The sequence below is a fragment of the Oncorhynchus keta genome, chromosome 2 (assembly GCF_023373465.1).
Source record: "Oncorhynchus keta strain PuntledgeMale-10-30-2019 chromosome 2, Oket_V2, whole genome shotgun sequence".
NCBI classification, from domain to species: Eukaryota; Metazoa; Chordata; class Actinopteri; order Salmoniformes; family Salmonidae; genus Oncorhynchus; species Oncorhynchus keta.
Genome location: NC_068422.1, coordinates 81,586,774 through 81,601,724, shown reverse-complemented (window position 1 = coordinate 81,601,724; position 14,951 = coordinate 81,586,774). Strand labels below are relative to the sequence as shown.

Here is a 14,951-nt window from a genome sequence, read left to right as displayed (position 1 = left end):
CAGAACGTGGCTGCTACTATGGACTGCATTCATATACGGTCGTAGCTTACCTTTCATACTCACACCTAAAATGGTTCTTAAGAGTATTATAGAGGTTAACTCACCTTTATACCCAAGTATGTTACCCAGTGGAGTGATACACAACGCATGAATCAAGAGACTGGCTACAACTCAAGTGATCAAATTATGTAGTCAAATAAAATCAATTGGAGACTAAGGATACACCGTAGTTATCGATAAGAATAGTTCTCTGCCCCAACCACTTCCTCTGCTCTGCAGTCTGCACACATCAACCAAGCCCACAGAGAGCTACTTATCTTCCCCTGCGTCTCATCTCCATCCCAGTAGGCCTGGGCCTCACCTCTCCCCCCAGAACAAAGGCACCTGACTGCCGGCCTTGGCAGCAAAGCCCCCATCCTCTCCCCTGGTCCTCCAGACCACCAAGTTGACATTGTACATCCTGCTGTAATTATGCTGCCTGTCGACAGACTGGTTGACTCCCAAATAGCACTCGATTCACTACAAAGCTTGTCAAATGTAGTGCACTATATAAGGAATAGGGTGCTATTTGGGACGTAGGGCAGCCAGCCCTGCTCATTACTTCCTCTCCCTGGGTTGTGATGACAGGCAGCAGAGGCCACTCTGAACACAACACAGGCTGGATCAATAAATTAGCCATCACAGTCGTGATGAACTCCTCCACAACCGGATGCTATTGGCCTTAGAGGTCTTTATAAGCCATAAACACATTGGCCTGTGGCTTTGAGAGGCTCTTATTATCACCTATAGTTGGAATGTGGCACTATCAGATTTAGTATGTAAAATACAGAACAATGCATGAACCAGTGGTGAGCACCATGTGGGAAATGGCATGGATGCCAAACAAACTGACAGACTGTAGCCTATAATCATAACAGAATGTGTGTTAACGCTTACAATCAGATTGCCATTAACGTAGAACAGACCCACATACAAATGCTGTCATGTATCCCATCCCATCCCATCATCACATATTCATATTAAACTTCTGCTGCTGAACTGATGTATCCATTGTTCATATTAAACCATGTGAATATAAATACTGCATTCACGACTCCATTCACGGGAAAATAAGGCAGCTATACGTTAGCATCAAACAGCAGTTTCATAAAGGGCTTGATTGTTATTCTAAATACTGTCACTTCATGCCACTCATCTCAGTGCTGGGAATTGGACAAACAGGCCCATTGAAACAGTAAGAATATTTGTCAATCACTGCTGCTTTGACAGAATGTAGCTCAAACTGCTAATAATGTAATAGATGAATACACACGTTTAAAAAGGTCAGAGCAGTTTCTAATACAAGGAGGAAAAGGCTTTTGATTGATGTTTTGTGAATGTCAGATGTGTGTAAGCATGAAAACGATAGAAGTTAATGCTGGGGATGACTGACCTGCAGTGCATACTAAGCATCAATAAGAACGGTTAAATAGTTCTTATGGAGGAATATTTTACAAATGGTCAAGTGGAAAATTAACCAGGGTTGCGTTCAGTAAGACAAAACGGTGGGCAACAGCTGAATTCAACGGAAACAGTACTGTTCGACCAGTTGAAAATCATTGTGATTATAGTGCTGTACGAATTGTGATTTCAGATGGTCACACCCATATTGATCAGGCCACACATATCAAATCTGAGCAAACATACCTCAGACTGTTGTCATGACGTTGGCCTGGGGTTAGCTTTATGACCGTCATAAATACCTCTTTCCCCCTTTTTCCTCTCTCTACCCTACTGATGTCACATTTGCAAAACCCTTGGTTAACATAGAGATTCTGGGAACATCAGAAGGTGGGGGGAAATTAACTATATTCTGGTAATCCGACCAATTGAACATATGAGGTGGTACTTAATGAATATGATGTCAGTTCGGTTGTCATCTGAGACATTCCCATCAATGATAAGATGACAAACTCTACAGTGGAAAGTCTACACATCAGAGTTATCGGATTCACATGGAATTGTTGTTCAATTTAAATGTTTGAATATGAAATTATTTGTGAGAGGATGAAACATGATTTTAGCTTCTAAAATGTGAGGTACATGGGCTATAAAACGTTTCAAACACGCCCTCCTCTCCCTCCCTATATAAGCCCTTGATGACAATATAACCTCCTGTTCCCGAGGACGACGGTCCGATGTCAGAATGGTTGAGATAATAACTACAGAACGAAGCCAACATCAGCGTGAGCTTTGGTTGCGAATGGTATAAACTTTGAACTCTTATTCACTACAGAAGTGATACCTCCTAGCCGTTGAGTTAGAAACAGCCGCTGCAAACGAGGGTTAGGAAGGAACAGACAGAGTATCCCGTCTACCACACAACGCCATTACTACAACATATTCAATTTGCCAGCAGAGACATTCTTCAAAGGACAAAGGACCCGGTTGGGCAACACGGCCTTCCATCTACCACCAACCTACCGAAGCGCAGCACAGAGTAAATATTTATTGCATTTTCCTTTTCCAAATGGACGGTAATTTAGAATGCATATGATACTGTATTTACGATAGCACAGCTTCGTCCTTTGTTCCTCAGTCTTCCCGCTCTTTTACTCAAACCCAGCCCTTTTCTTTTGTGTAACCAGCTGTCATATCTGTTCTGCCCGCTAGGGACATTTTCCTTTATAAATATGTGTATGTGTAATTCTGTGTGATTAGTTGGGTTTAATAATGTATTTACTAAATACCTAATTTTGTATTGCTGATTTAAATTGTTAGCCAGGATTCGTGCAGATAACCAAAAATTTACAACTTTCAGATGAGACTGAATTAAGATGACGATTAATATTGACTGCTATTGATGTAAAATATTACTAGGTCTTTAAGAGTTTATTCGGAAGATAACAGCTCTATAAATATTATTTTGTGGTGCCCGACTCTAGTTAATTACATTTACATGATTAGCTCAATCAGGTAATTTCAATTACAGGGAAATTATTTTAGAGAATAGCATGTCATATCACTTAATCCGGCATAGCCAAAGACACAAACCTGTCGATGAACGGTACACAAAGTTTTAGGGAAACGTGTCGTTCAGTACAAACCATCACACAACCTAGCAAACGTTGATGCGACCTGAACGCTCCCCATGTGTATTCAAATACTTCATTGCTTTTCTAAGACAGAGTGGAAGACCAATCCTCTGGGAAAAGCCATGCAGCCCCTCCATCGGTTTCAACAACTAGACCAGGGCCCAGTTTCCCAAAAGCATATTAAGGCTAAGTTAATCATTAAAACCACTAAGCTCAATGGTTCTAATGATGAACATAGCCTAAATTCCGGTCCTGGAGAGCCCACGCTACTGCTTTTAGTTTCTACCTGGCAGTTAATTGCACTTTCCTGGTGTCCTCAGTCTTATTAGAAGAAGAGCATGAAAACTAGAAGTGTTTTGGCCCAACAGGATTGGCATTGAAGAGCCCTGTACTAGATGAAGAGAAGGGAAGGTGCCAACCCCATGTAGAGTGACATTACCTTACCCTGGCAGATCAATAGGATCAATGACTCATTTCACAGACATACCTACCATACTGGGATTGGTTTGTTGTCCCAACAGAGCTACCAGTCAGTCTTCTCTGAGACATTATGTACCCAGAACATCTTCACTAGAAGGTCATGTCTTTTACTGGCACGCCAAGTACTAAACCAGGGAGTCTTCTGAACCATGTACTTTTTATCCATAAAACTGCCCCAAAAAAAACCTAGCTTGCTCAGCAAACATTTCAAACATGCCCCTTTTTCTGCCACTCATAACAGTGTCAACCTTCTGCTTACCAGCTGAAACCAACAAGTCTACCTCTAGCCGCACTCCAAGATTCTTATAGGCTAAATGACAAGTTTGCCCAGCTTTACTAGTGGTCCTTTACAAACATCAATAAAATAAGAATGTATCAACACTGTACATGCAGTCATTTGAATAATCATTCACCACATGAAAAAATAAGGAACATTATATTCGTAGTATTCTCAAAAGGATCGAATTGTAGTTATACCAAGCAATGGTAGACTATGCCGTGCAAAATGAATGGTCAATTGATGATATTCTGCATTTAATAGGCTACATGATCATAGTGGTACGTCAATGCAAGTCAAGGGGTGTGGCACTACCATGCGCTGCAAGAAGGCACACATCTTTAAATCACAAAGTAAATAGAGTAATTCGTGGAAATTCCACAGCCAACAATTATCCGGACCGTTGCATATTCCTGGTTACAATGTTGCGGTTCTTATGACGAGCGACACCTTGATATATTGTAGCGACCAGCACCCATGCTGATGCAAAGCTCACGGACGTGGAAAACTGCTGCTGAAATACAGGACGAGTGTGGTTGGATTTAAAATTAATTCGCGTGCTTATTCAGCCAGATTCACTATGCAATGAGTGCCTCTGATATAGGGAAACAGCTTGGCACACTGTGTTGTGTTTCATATAAAAACATATCAAAGCATAGATGCTTCAATGGCGTATCATGTATAAACTGAGATAATGCAAAGTTTTAAAATTAGTCTTTACTCTAGTGGTACTCACTGATGGTAGCGGCTATCGGGTTATAATATGGCGGTTTCAAATCGCACCCCTCCATGCAGTTACAATTGAATTGCCATGACCCCTACGCATGCACAGCCTATATTTCTAACAAGAATGGAGGCTATTTATTACATTGGATATACTCAGTAATGTTAAGTTTACAAACGCGGTGTTATTATAAAGGGCTCAATTCGCCACTGTCATTTCACAAACAGAGCGACCCCAAAACACATGGGCTTCGACTCCTGCTTCTCTTCTTACCAAACGCAATATATGTGGTAATTTAGCCGAAAGGGTACATTTGGGTCTAAACTACTGAATTTCCTGTAGTAGGATGAAAATGCAATGACGTTAATGTGAAATTCCTCCACAACCAACATCTGCAGCCTAATCTCACACCATGAAATGTGATTTGACCATAAATTCCCGAAAAGTAGGGGACACGCTCACGAATTGAAATAAGAAACAGTATGCACAACAGTTCAGAGTTTACATCCCAGTAAAAACTATGCAGTAAGGATAACTCTGAAACAAGACATACAATCCCATTCATTCGATAGTCAAGCAAGGTTTCTACATCGCCTTGCTCGCTGTTTTGCAACGCACTCCCATCAAATCCCTAATTAAACCAAGCATGGACAGAGAGAATGTCTCATTTCGACGTCTATTCAAGAAGCGGACTGGACATAATAAGCCGGCAGAAAATGCTATCCTACCTGCTAATGTTCTACTGCTTCATTGCCTGCAATCAGCCCTTCAGATGCACATATAACCAGAAGTCCTGCTCTATTGAGTAAAAACCCCTCCTCGCTGAGGAAATCTCAAAGTGGCCAAATAGTGAACTGTAGTGGTGCTTGGTGTTGGAGGGAGGGGGGGTTGCGGCGTGTTGGGGATAGCGCTGGGAGAGCGGAAATACGTCATAAAAGAGGGACCTTAAGGGGCTTTGTAGTCACTTCTGCATTGTAGACAATTATGTCCGTAGCTGTGTTCCATCTACTGTCGTAAAAAGCGCTTTGAAGTCCATTAGAGGACAGGGTCTGAGAGAGACGTCGCCATGGTACCACACGCAGGGGCATAATAGTGAAACATAATAGAAGTAGATCAGATGTAACATGCGTTTCCCAAAACACCACACAGACTTACCACATCATTGCGCACATGTTAGGCTACACGTCATGAAATATATTGAGACAAATTACAGACAGTAACCTAGAAGTAGCAAAATATAACTGAATTGACTATACATGAAATGTACAGTACTAGTCAAAAGTTTGGATACACTTAACTCATTCAAGGGTTTTTCTTCTACATTGTAGAATAACAGTGAAGACATCAAAACTATGAAATAACAGATATGGAATCATGCAGTAAAAAAAAGCGCTAAACAAATATATTTTAGAATCTTCAAAGAAGCCACCCTTTGCATTGATGACAACTTTGCACACTCTTTGCATTCTCTCAACCAGCTTTATGAGGTAGTCACCTAGCATGCATTTAAACGAACAGGTGTGCCTTGAAGTTAATGCTGGGGATGACTTCTATCGTTAATGTGTGGAATTTATTTTTTATTTGAAGCATAATTGTATACCTTGCTTGTTTGTATCAATTGCAAAGACATTGGCAAGTTTGTATTTGTAGTCAACTTTGTTCTGAAGTTATCAGCAGAGAGTTAGGGATGAACCATGTGATTCTATGTTTAATGGAGATTTTCTGTGTATAAAGTGACGCGGTAGGCCAAAAAAACATCTAACTACACACTTAGCCCCCGTAAGGTGGTGTTAACCCACAGAGTGAGCTGCAGACAGAAGTATAAGGACAACATTATTCCAGGGATTCTGATGTGAACACACTGGAACACCTACACTCAGTTCAGACCGCCTTGCTGCTAATCCTTAACCTTAGTTCTCATGTTAGGCTTTACTTTGTCCAAATGTTTTATTCTATTTACTATACTAAATCATCTTTCAGTATAAGGAAGTGCATTGATAAACACATTGTAATTACTAATTATTTTTTTCACCTTTATTTAACCAGGTAGGCTAGTTGAGAACAAGTTCTCATTTACAACAGCATAGCAGTGTGAACAGACAACAACACAGAGTTACACATGGAGTAAACAATAAACAAGTCAATAATACAGTAGGAAAAAAAGAGTCTATATACATTGTGTGCAAAAGGCATGAGGAGGTAGGCAATAAATAGGCCATAGGAGCGAATAATTACAATTTAGCAGATTAACACTGGAGCGATAAATGATCAGACGGTCATGTGCAAGTAGAGATACTGGTGTGCAAAAGAGCAGAAAAGTAAATAAATAAAAACAGTATGGGGATGAGGTAGGTGAATTGGGTGGGCTATTTACAGATGGACTATGTACAGCTGCAGTGATCGGTTAACTGCTCAGATAGCAGATGTTTAAAGTTTATATTGAAATAAAGTCAATTGAAATAAATTAATTAGGCCATAATCTCTGGATTACACATGACTGGGCAGGGGCGCAGCCATGGGTGGGCCTGGGAAGGCATAGGCCCACCAACTGGGGAGCCAGGACGAGCCAATCAGAATGAGTTTTCCCCCCACAGAAGGGCTTTATTACCAACAGAAATACTCCTGTTTCACCAGCTGTCCGGTCTCAGACGATCCAGCAGATGAAGCTGGATGTGGAGGTCCTGGGCTGGTATGATTACACGTGGTCTGCGGTTGTGAGGCCAGTTGGACGCATAGCCAAATTCTCTAAAATTACGTTGGAGGCCGGCTTATGGTAAAGAAATTAACATTCAACTTTGTGGCAACAGCTCTGGTGGACATTCCTGCAGTCAGCATGCCAATTGCATGCTCCCTCAACACTTGTGGCATTGTGTTGTGTGAAAAAACAGCACATTTTAGAGTGGCATTTTATTGTCCCCAGAAAACAAATTTGTGCACAAAATTTGAGAGAAATACTCTTTTTGTGTATATGGAACATTTCATTTCAGATCAAGAAACATGGGACAAACACTTCACATGTTCCATTTATATTTTTGTTCAGTGTAGTAATACTGTAAGAACTGGTAAAAAGCTCAAGTCTCACTCAGTCTGGATGTGTACAGCACAAGGATGTCTACAGGTACAGTGGGGCAAAAAAAGTATTTAGTCAGCCACCAATTGTGCAAGTTCTCCCACTTAATAAGATGAGAGAGGCCTGTAATTTTCATCATATGTACACAAACTATGACAGACAAAATGAGAAGAAAAAAATCCAGAAAATCACATTGTAGGATTTCTAATGAATTTATTTGCAAAGTTTGGTGGAAAATAAGCATTTGGTCACCTACAAACAAGCAAGATTTCTGGCTCTCACAGACCTGTAACTTCTTCTTTAAGAGGCTCCTCTGTCCTCCACTCGTTACCTGTACTAATGGCACCTGTTTGAAATTGTTATCAGTATAAAAGACACATGTCCACAACCTCAAACAGTCACACTCCAAACTCCACTATGGCCAAGACCAAAGAGCTGTCAAAGGACACCAGAAACAAAATTGTAGACCTGCACCAGGATGGGAAGACTGAATCTGCAATAGGTAAGCAGCTTGGTTTGAAGAAATCAACTGTGGGAGCAATTATTAGGAAATGGAAGACATACAAGACTACTGATAATCTCCCTCGATCTGGGGCTCCACGCAAGATCTCACCCCATGGGGTCAAAATGATCACAAGAACGTTGAGCAAAAATCCCAGAACCACACGGGGGGACCTAGTGAATGACCTGCAGAGAGCTGGGACAAAAGTAACAAAGCCTACCATCAGCAAGGGCATTGAAGATGAAACGTGGCTGGGTCTTTCAGCATGACAATGCTACCAAACACACCGCCCGGGCAACGAAGGAGTGGCTTCGTAAGAAGCATTTCAAGGTCCTGGAGTGGCCTAGCCAGTCTCCAGATCTCAACCCCATAGAAAATCTTTGGAGGGAGTTGAAAGTCCGTGTTGCCCAGCAACAGCCCCAAAACATCACTGCTCTAGAGGAGATCTGCATGGAGGAATGGGCCAAAATACCAGCAACAGTGTGTGAAAACCTTGTGAAGACTTACAGAAAACATTTGACCTCTGCCATTGCCAACAAAGGGTATATAACAAAGTATTGAGATTTTTTTTTTGTTATTGACCAAATACTTATTTTCTACCATAATTTGCAAATAAATTCATTAAAAATCCTACAATGTGATTTTCTAGATTTTTTTTCTCATTTTGTCTGTCACAGTTGAAGTGTACCTATGATGAAAATTACAGGCCTCTCATCAAACTCAATAAGTGAGAAAATATAGAGGCATATTCAGAAACCAGATTTCACAGAGATTTATTTTCACTCCGACACATTATCATGTTCAAACATCTTGCTTCCTCTAAAACAAGTAACCACAGGCATCAATCAATGGGATAGACTTCAAGGTTAGGGCCTGAATCCAACTTGACTGTAGATTCATGGACATTTCTACATATGGAGGTTATAATGTCGTGCTTCTGTATTACACACAAAAGCAGAAACAGAGTGAAGACCACTTTCCCAAATGTAATATGCTAATGTGGGTCTACCTGTGGTTAGTGAGAAGAGATAAGCACCGTTGTCTCAGTGGCACCCTACCAGATACATGTAGGGTTATGAGTTACTCTTTCTTAAGGAAATTATTTTCGTTTCTAGAAGGAAAATCGGTATTCCATACTTGTTCTAAATGTTTTTTTAGATTATTTAACCTATGTTTTACCTAAACAAGTTAGTATGGCTGAGTTAAATTCCATAAAAGAAGGGCTTGCCGCATGTGGATGAGCATTAAAATAAGGCTATATTCAGCCATAGCCCTTCTCTGGTTATTGTATGACTACTGTATGACAGGTCAAATAAAGTAAATACTGCCACCCCGTGATTACCCGTGAGAAGTGCAAACGTGCCACATACCTGCTGCTTGTAAGAGGGCATGATTTTTGTACATTACCAAAGACACTTCCTCTTTGGAATGACATGCGGTAACCATCTGGGTTAAAAAGAGAAGTCAGATCATAGTTCCAGTCTCAAACATGATATGGCATCTAAAAAGGTCAAATTAAAAGACGATCATGCCTGTGTTGGAGACAAAGGATTCAGTCTCACACAGCTGGTTTGGGCTATCATGGATACAATCATTTTAATGAACAAATGAATCAAACAAGTTAGTTCTGCTTTGGTAATATCCTTATTTGTGGCAGACCAACTAGTAGAGCAACCCCTCTTCTTCCTCCTCCTCTTCGGCTGCTTTGGGCTCAGGCTTCCTGATGGAGGACTCCATCCCAGGCAGACTTGTCCTCCTCCGGGCAGCCGTCTCAATCTTCTGCACCAGCTCCACGTCCCAGGGGTGGGTGACGAAGCTGAGCACCTCCCCATCCTCCACACTCCCTACCCGGCCCACCCGTCCAGCCCGGTGGATGTAGTCCGTGTGAGATTCTGGGAAGTCGTAGTTGACCACCAGACTGACCCTCTGGGTGTCCAGTCCTCGGGAAGCGATGTCGGTACAGATCAGCACGTCTACCTATAGGGATAGAATGTGAAACGTAGCCTATAACATGTCTCTGTTATTAATAACATGTTAGCTATGTGTTTTGTTATGATCTGTGGTCAATGTGTTATTTTTACTGGGTGTCTTTTTAAAGTGTTCCTTTATTGTGTGACATGGAGCTTGTCACACAATATGGACATGGATATTGTCACATGGAGTTTGATAAGGAATTTGAAACTGCATAAGCAGACAAAGTATTTTCTCGTCTCATATCACCTGTCCCTTCTGGAAGGAGTGGAAGATTCCAGCCCGGAGGGAGGCAGGCATCTCCCCCTGCAGTCGGACATGTCTCAGCCCCATGTCCTCCAGGGAGTAGCCCAGCCAGTTGACTGTAGAAGCCCGGTTACAGAACACCAACACCCCAGCCTTGTCCTGCTCTGCAGCCTTCAGCGCCTGGTAGAGCTCCAGAAGCTTGTCAGCTCCCCTCACCTGAACATGGAATAATATAGATTTGTTATATATAGTATACTATAAATTATATTATTTATACTTTAATGCTATAAATTACTACATCATTTATAGTATACTAATATAATTCATAGTATTCTGTCAAACAATTTTTTAAAAAGTTAAATCGCAGGATTTGCTATGATGAATCGCGATTAAATTCAGAATTTGCTCAATTTGAGCTGTAATAGATTTTTAGACAAAAAGCATTATGGAATATTGACATCTTGATTTTGTCCAAAGTAACGTTAAGCAAAATCTGATAAATTGATGAACTCTTTCTTTAACCTCAATGTCAACTTGATTTGGCATCGCAATGTTGTTTTTAGCTGTAGAGCTGATGTATTTTTAATGCCTTCAGACAATGTGAATAATCACAATAAAAACAATTAAGTGTGCATTAAAATTAGTGCAGTTAACTGATTCACGTTGACAGCTCTACTATAAATACCTAAGTACTAGTACATTGCTTTTATATAGGCCCCATAGACACTTTACAATATTGAAGAACACCAAATAAACAAAACACTAATACCAAACCAATGAAAACAAGACAAAAGGTGGGGAATACCTTCAGGAAGGTCTGTTTTACATGTGGCATGAGGAAGTGAAGATTCTTGCTCTTGATGGTCACCATGCTGCCCAGGTCCGTCACCTATAAGAACAAGTCAGTCTCATTTTAATATGCATTTTTCCATGGATCTCAACACATTTTACATAATGAGGCAGGAATATGCACTACTTTTGACCAGAGTCCTATGTGGTAGTGCACTATAGTATAGGGAGTAGGGTGTATAGGGAGTTTGGGACGCAACCAATGAAAAAGTAATGATGATGACCTGGCTGAGAACCTCTCCGACCCCACCGGGGAACGTGGCCCCCACCACCACCAGCTGGGCCTTGCGGGTGGAGCCAGGGCCCTGGGTCTCTGAGGGGTCACAGGCCACACGGGTCTGGGCCAGGATGCTCTCCAGCATGCCAGAGAAGCTGGGATCAAACATGGTGTCTGCCTCATCCACCACCATGAAGCTCAGCTCCCTCAGGTCTAGGTAGCGTCTCCGCAGGGCCTTGACAAGGGCACCAGGTGTGGCCACCAACACATCCGGGGGACCCTTGGTGAAGGCCAGCTTGATGTTGCCCACACCTCTCCCACCTCCCACTGTCTTCACCATCAGCCTGAATGGGCCACACAGGCTCCTAGCCACAGCTGAGACCTGGTCAGAAAGTTCTCTAGAGGGGACAATGATAACAGAGCGAGTCCTGGGTGTGGTCTCTATAGACTCGGAATCTGCTGCTTTCTCAGCCTGTAGTTTGTGAATGACAGGCAACAGGTAGCTCAGGGTTTTGCCGCTGCCTGTCTCAGCTGCACACAGGATGTTATAGCCTTTCAGGAGCTTGGGGATGGTTTGTAGTTGAACGGTTGTAGGGCGAGTTATGTTGTCCTTGCCCAAAGCCTCCACTAAGTCCGGGCAGAGGTGAAGGTTGTGAAATGTAACAGGTTTACTCTTCTCTTTGAGTTTGTCACCCTCCTCATCCTGGATTTCAGTGACAACGGGTGGAGTACGCTGAGTGTTGTTAACCGTGAAGTAGTCACCAAATGATTTGTTGTGTTTCCATCCTTTGGAGGAGAGATGGGGCTGCTCAAATTTCCCAAGTGTGTAGCCTGTGGACTGATTCAATTCTGGGTTCTTGCTTTTGATTAGGAGCTTGCCAGCCTTGATGGTGTTGACTTTGTTCTTGCCTCTCACTTGCTTCACATTTTCTACCTGCTCCTGCATGTGTCTGGGAATGCGAATGACCACAAGCTGTGCTGTGGTTGACATGGGATGGGCACCACAGGCTGAACTGATTGTACCATGACTACATGCTAGTGCTCTGAAATGACCCGAGGACGAGTAGTTGTGTTTTGATATCAAAGTAAACAATACTGAGTAGCCAACCTTCACAGACTGCATTCCGATGGTAAGTTAACTAGCTTACTAGCTAGCTAACGTTAGGTAGGAAGAATCAGCTGGTGCACGTCTTCACAAATAGACAATATCGTTTCTGTTGTATTTCATTATAGTGTATAATTTATCAAATGCCTCCGAGAACAAGATATATTTGATTATATACGTTTTTACCGGACGGTATTTTCCGTTCAATTTTCAAACATTTAAATGCACATGCGTCGGTGGCGAATAATGATGACGTCAATATGTCGCAAGAGATGACGCCTTCCCTATTGAATAGAACGGGTAGCCCAGATAGAAATCTAAGATATAGAATGGACATTTCAACAACAACAAAAAATGCTCTCCAGTGTTTTTTTTTTGTTGAAATTTTGCTGTTTAGAAAGTATGTTAGATGTAATGTACATTATGGAACGTTTTTAATAGTACGTGTCGGCTACCTGTGGGGTACTCGAATGGAACAGGGTCAAATGTGTGGGCCAACTTCCATCCACAGTGGGATCAGTCTTATATTTATGTTTTGTGTTAATGTATTATTGCACTTGAGTACAACTTGAGTTTGGCTGTGTGGATTGGAGACAGACATCCACGTCATTATTGTGTTTCAATACTGGGTTAATTGTTCAATTCAATTATGCATGTATATGTCTTAAAACAATTTTGATATTGATCCTTACTAGTATGGTTAGACTTTGCTGTGTACGTATGTGTGGTAGACTAGTTTGATGAGCTTCTATCCGTACTCTGTCATGATGATACATGTACTAAATCATTATTGTAGACTATTGTACTGAAGAGCCACTGATAACCTGTGGACCTTTTTTGGCATTCTAAATCCCCAGCCCATACCTGTTTGAACTATCTTATAATAATTTATATTCAAATCGGTATTTTGTTATAACCTTATGGTGACTTCCAGGACCAGTGCCCATTCAGGTCTTCTTTGACACCGCTGACCGAAAATAACATACTTCATAAAATAGAATAGACTTATACATTTATACACTAAAAAACAAACAAGAAAGTCATACATGTATTGAACTTCTCTCCACCCTAGATCAAAGCCAATGTGATGGTACAACCCACATGATGAGCTCATAGCTATTTTCACCCTGGACCTGATGATGAAGATTGCCTCTGATGATCTCTGTGGTTCAGTAATTACTGATCTGTCACCAGTATTGATCCCTCACCAGGCACAGTTCCCATGCTCTGAATGAACCGGTTGTCTGATTGATTTTCTGAAGCGTCAGAACATCACACATACGCTGCCAGTAATAGGGTGTCTGACTGTGTCACGTGTTGACTGTTGGTTGAAGCGTTGGGCAACACTCTGACATTGCTATCCAGAACAGTACTGGTGGAAAAAAGAGGAAAATAGAAGAGCTTTGACAGTATTAGAGAGAACTACGGGAAAGAAGTGAGCAGTGAGGAGAGGCGAATAATGTTGGGTCTTGTTTGATTTAGCTGTTGTTCTTTCAGTAAACAGTGGAGGGCAGCCTACATCAAGGATGAAAACCAGTAAGTCAAACCCGTAACCAACAAAACCTGTCGTATGCTCCACTCAATGTCTATCCTGTGTATGCATTTTACACTCTTCTTCAGAATTTCTGTACCAATTTCTCAGCCAATTTTTCCAGTATACTTTTGCATTTTTCCATAGTTAAATAAAGGTTCAATTTAAATGTAAAACGATTATGAATAGGCTACATGGTGTCTACATGTAGCTATTTTCACTTAGGTGTTCAATCAAAATGCTTTTCACTCTTATACTCAGTTCAGTTATCTACCAATATGAAATTGATATATTCCTGCCATTTGCTTTCTTGTGGTTCTGTATTTTAATACAAACAAGCAGGCCTAAAGAAAATCCTTTTGAATTCAGAAAAAATACATCTGAAATAATCCTGTCTTCTCCAATATTTAGAAAGTTAGAAATAAGCCTCCTTCCTCAAGTGAGGAATTCAGACAGATTCTTGTGCAATATAATAATAACAGTCAATATTTAACCCATATTATGGCTCATGTCAGTCAAGGTGATGCATTGAAGTTGTACAGTCTGTGTACTATGCTGTGCAGAAGCACAAGCCTCAATCCTTGAAAGAGAGCGTCACATACCTCTCTCACACACAGGACAAGTGAGGGGGTAGAGGGTTTATTTTTTCCCTCCCTACTTTCTTTACGAGAACTTAATATCGTTAACCACATCCACACCCTCCCACACAATTTGTGTGCACTGTGTTCTTTATCTTCTCCCTTTAAAGGTAAGATGAGAAGATAAGAGGCACACGGGTAACCTGAATTAAGCAGCAAACAGTAGTGGGTCTGGAGACATGCTCTTACAGCAGTAGTGTTATAATGCCTTGGGGTCATGACGATCATATACATTACGTACCCATGCATTCTGCATTGTACTCATAC

The 14,951-nt window shown here is 41.3% G+C and overlaps 2 protein-coding genes across 2 annotated transcripts in view; both read right to left on the bottom strand.

Annotated features, from left to right (window-relative positions):
* The window catches only part of LOC118381325 (talin-2-like), a 146,772-nt gene extending 141,341 nt beyond the window's left edge, over window positions 1-5,431 (bottom strand). The window contains exon 1 of the mRNA XM_052485071.1: window positions 5,284-5,431. The gene's annotated coding sequence lies outside the window, so the exon portion shown is untranslated. The remainder of the gene's footprint in view (window positions 1-5,283) is intronic.
* Window positions 5,432-8,884: 3,453 nt separating this feature from the next.
* On the bottom strand, window positions 8,885-12,784 carry ddx28 (DEAD (Asp-Glu-Ala-Asp) box polypeptide 28). Its single transcript, XM_035762161.2, has 4 exons — window positions 11,418-12,784; window positions 11,150-11,233; window positions 10,348-10,560; window positions 8,885-10,104 (listed from the first exon to the last, which is right to left on the bottom strand). The coding sequence occupies exons 1-4, from the start codon at window positions 12,531-12,533 to the stop codon at window positions 9,790-9,792; spliced, it is 1,728 nt and encodes a 575-aa protein (XP_035618054.2). The 5' UTR covers window positions 12,534-12,784; the 3' UTR covers window positions 8,885-9,789.
* Between the last annotated feature and the right edge of the window lie 2,167 nt (window positions 12,785-14,951).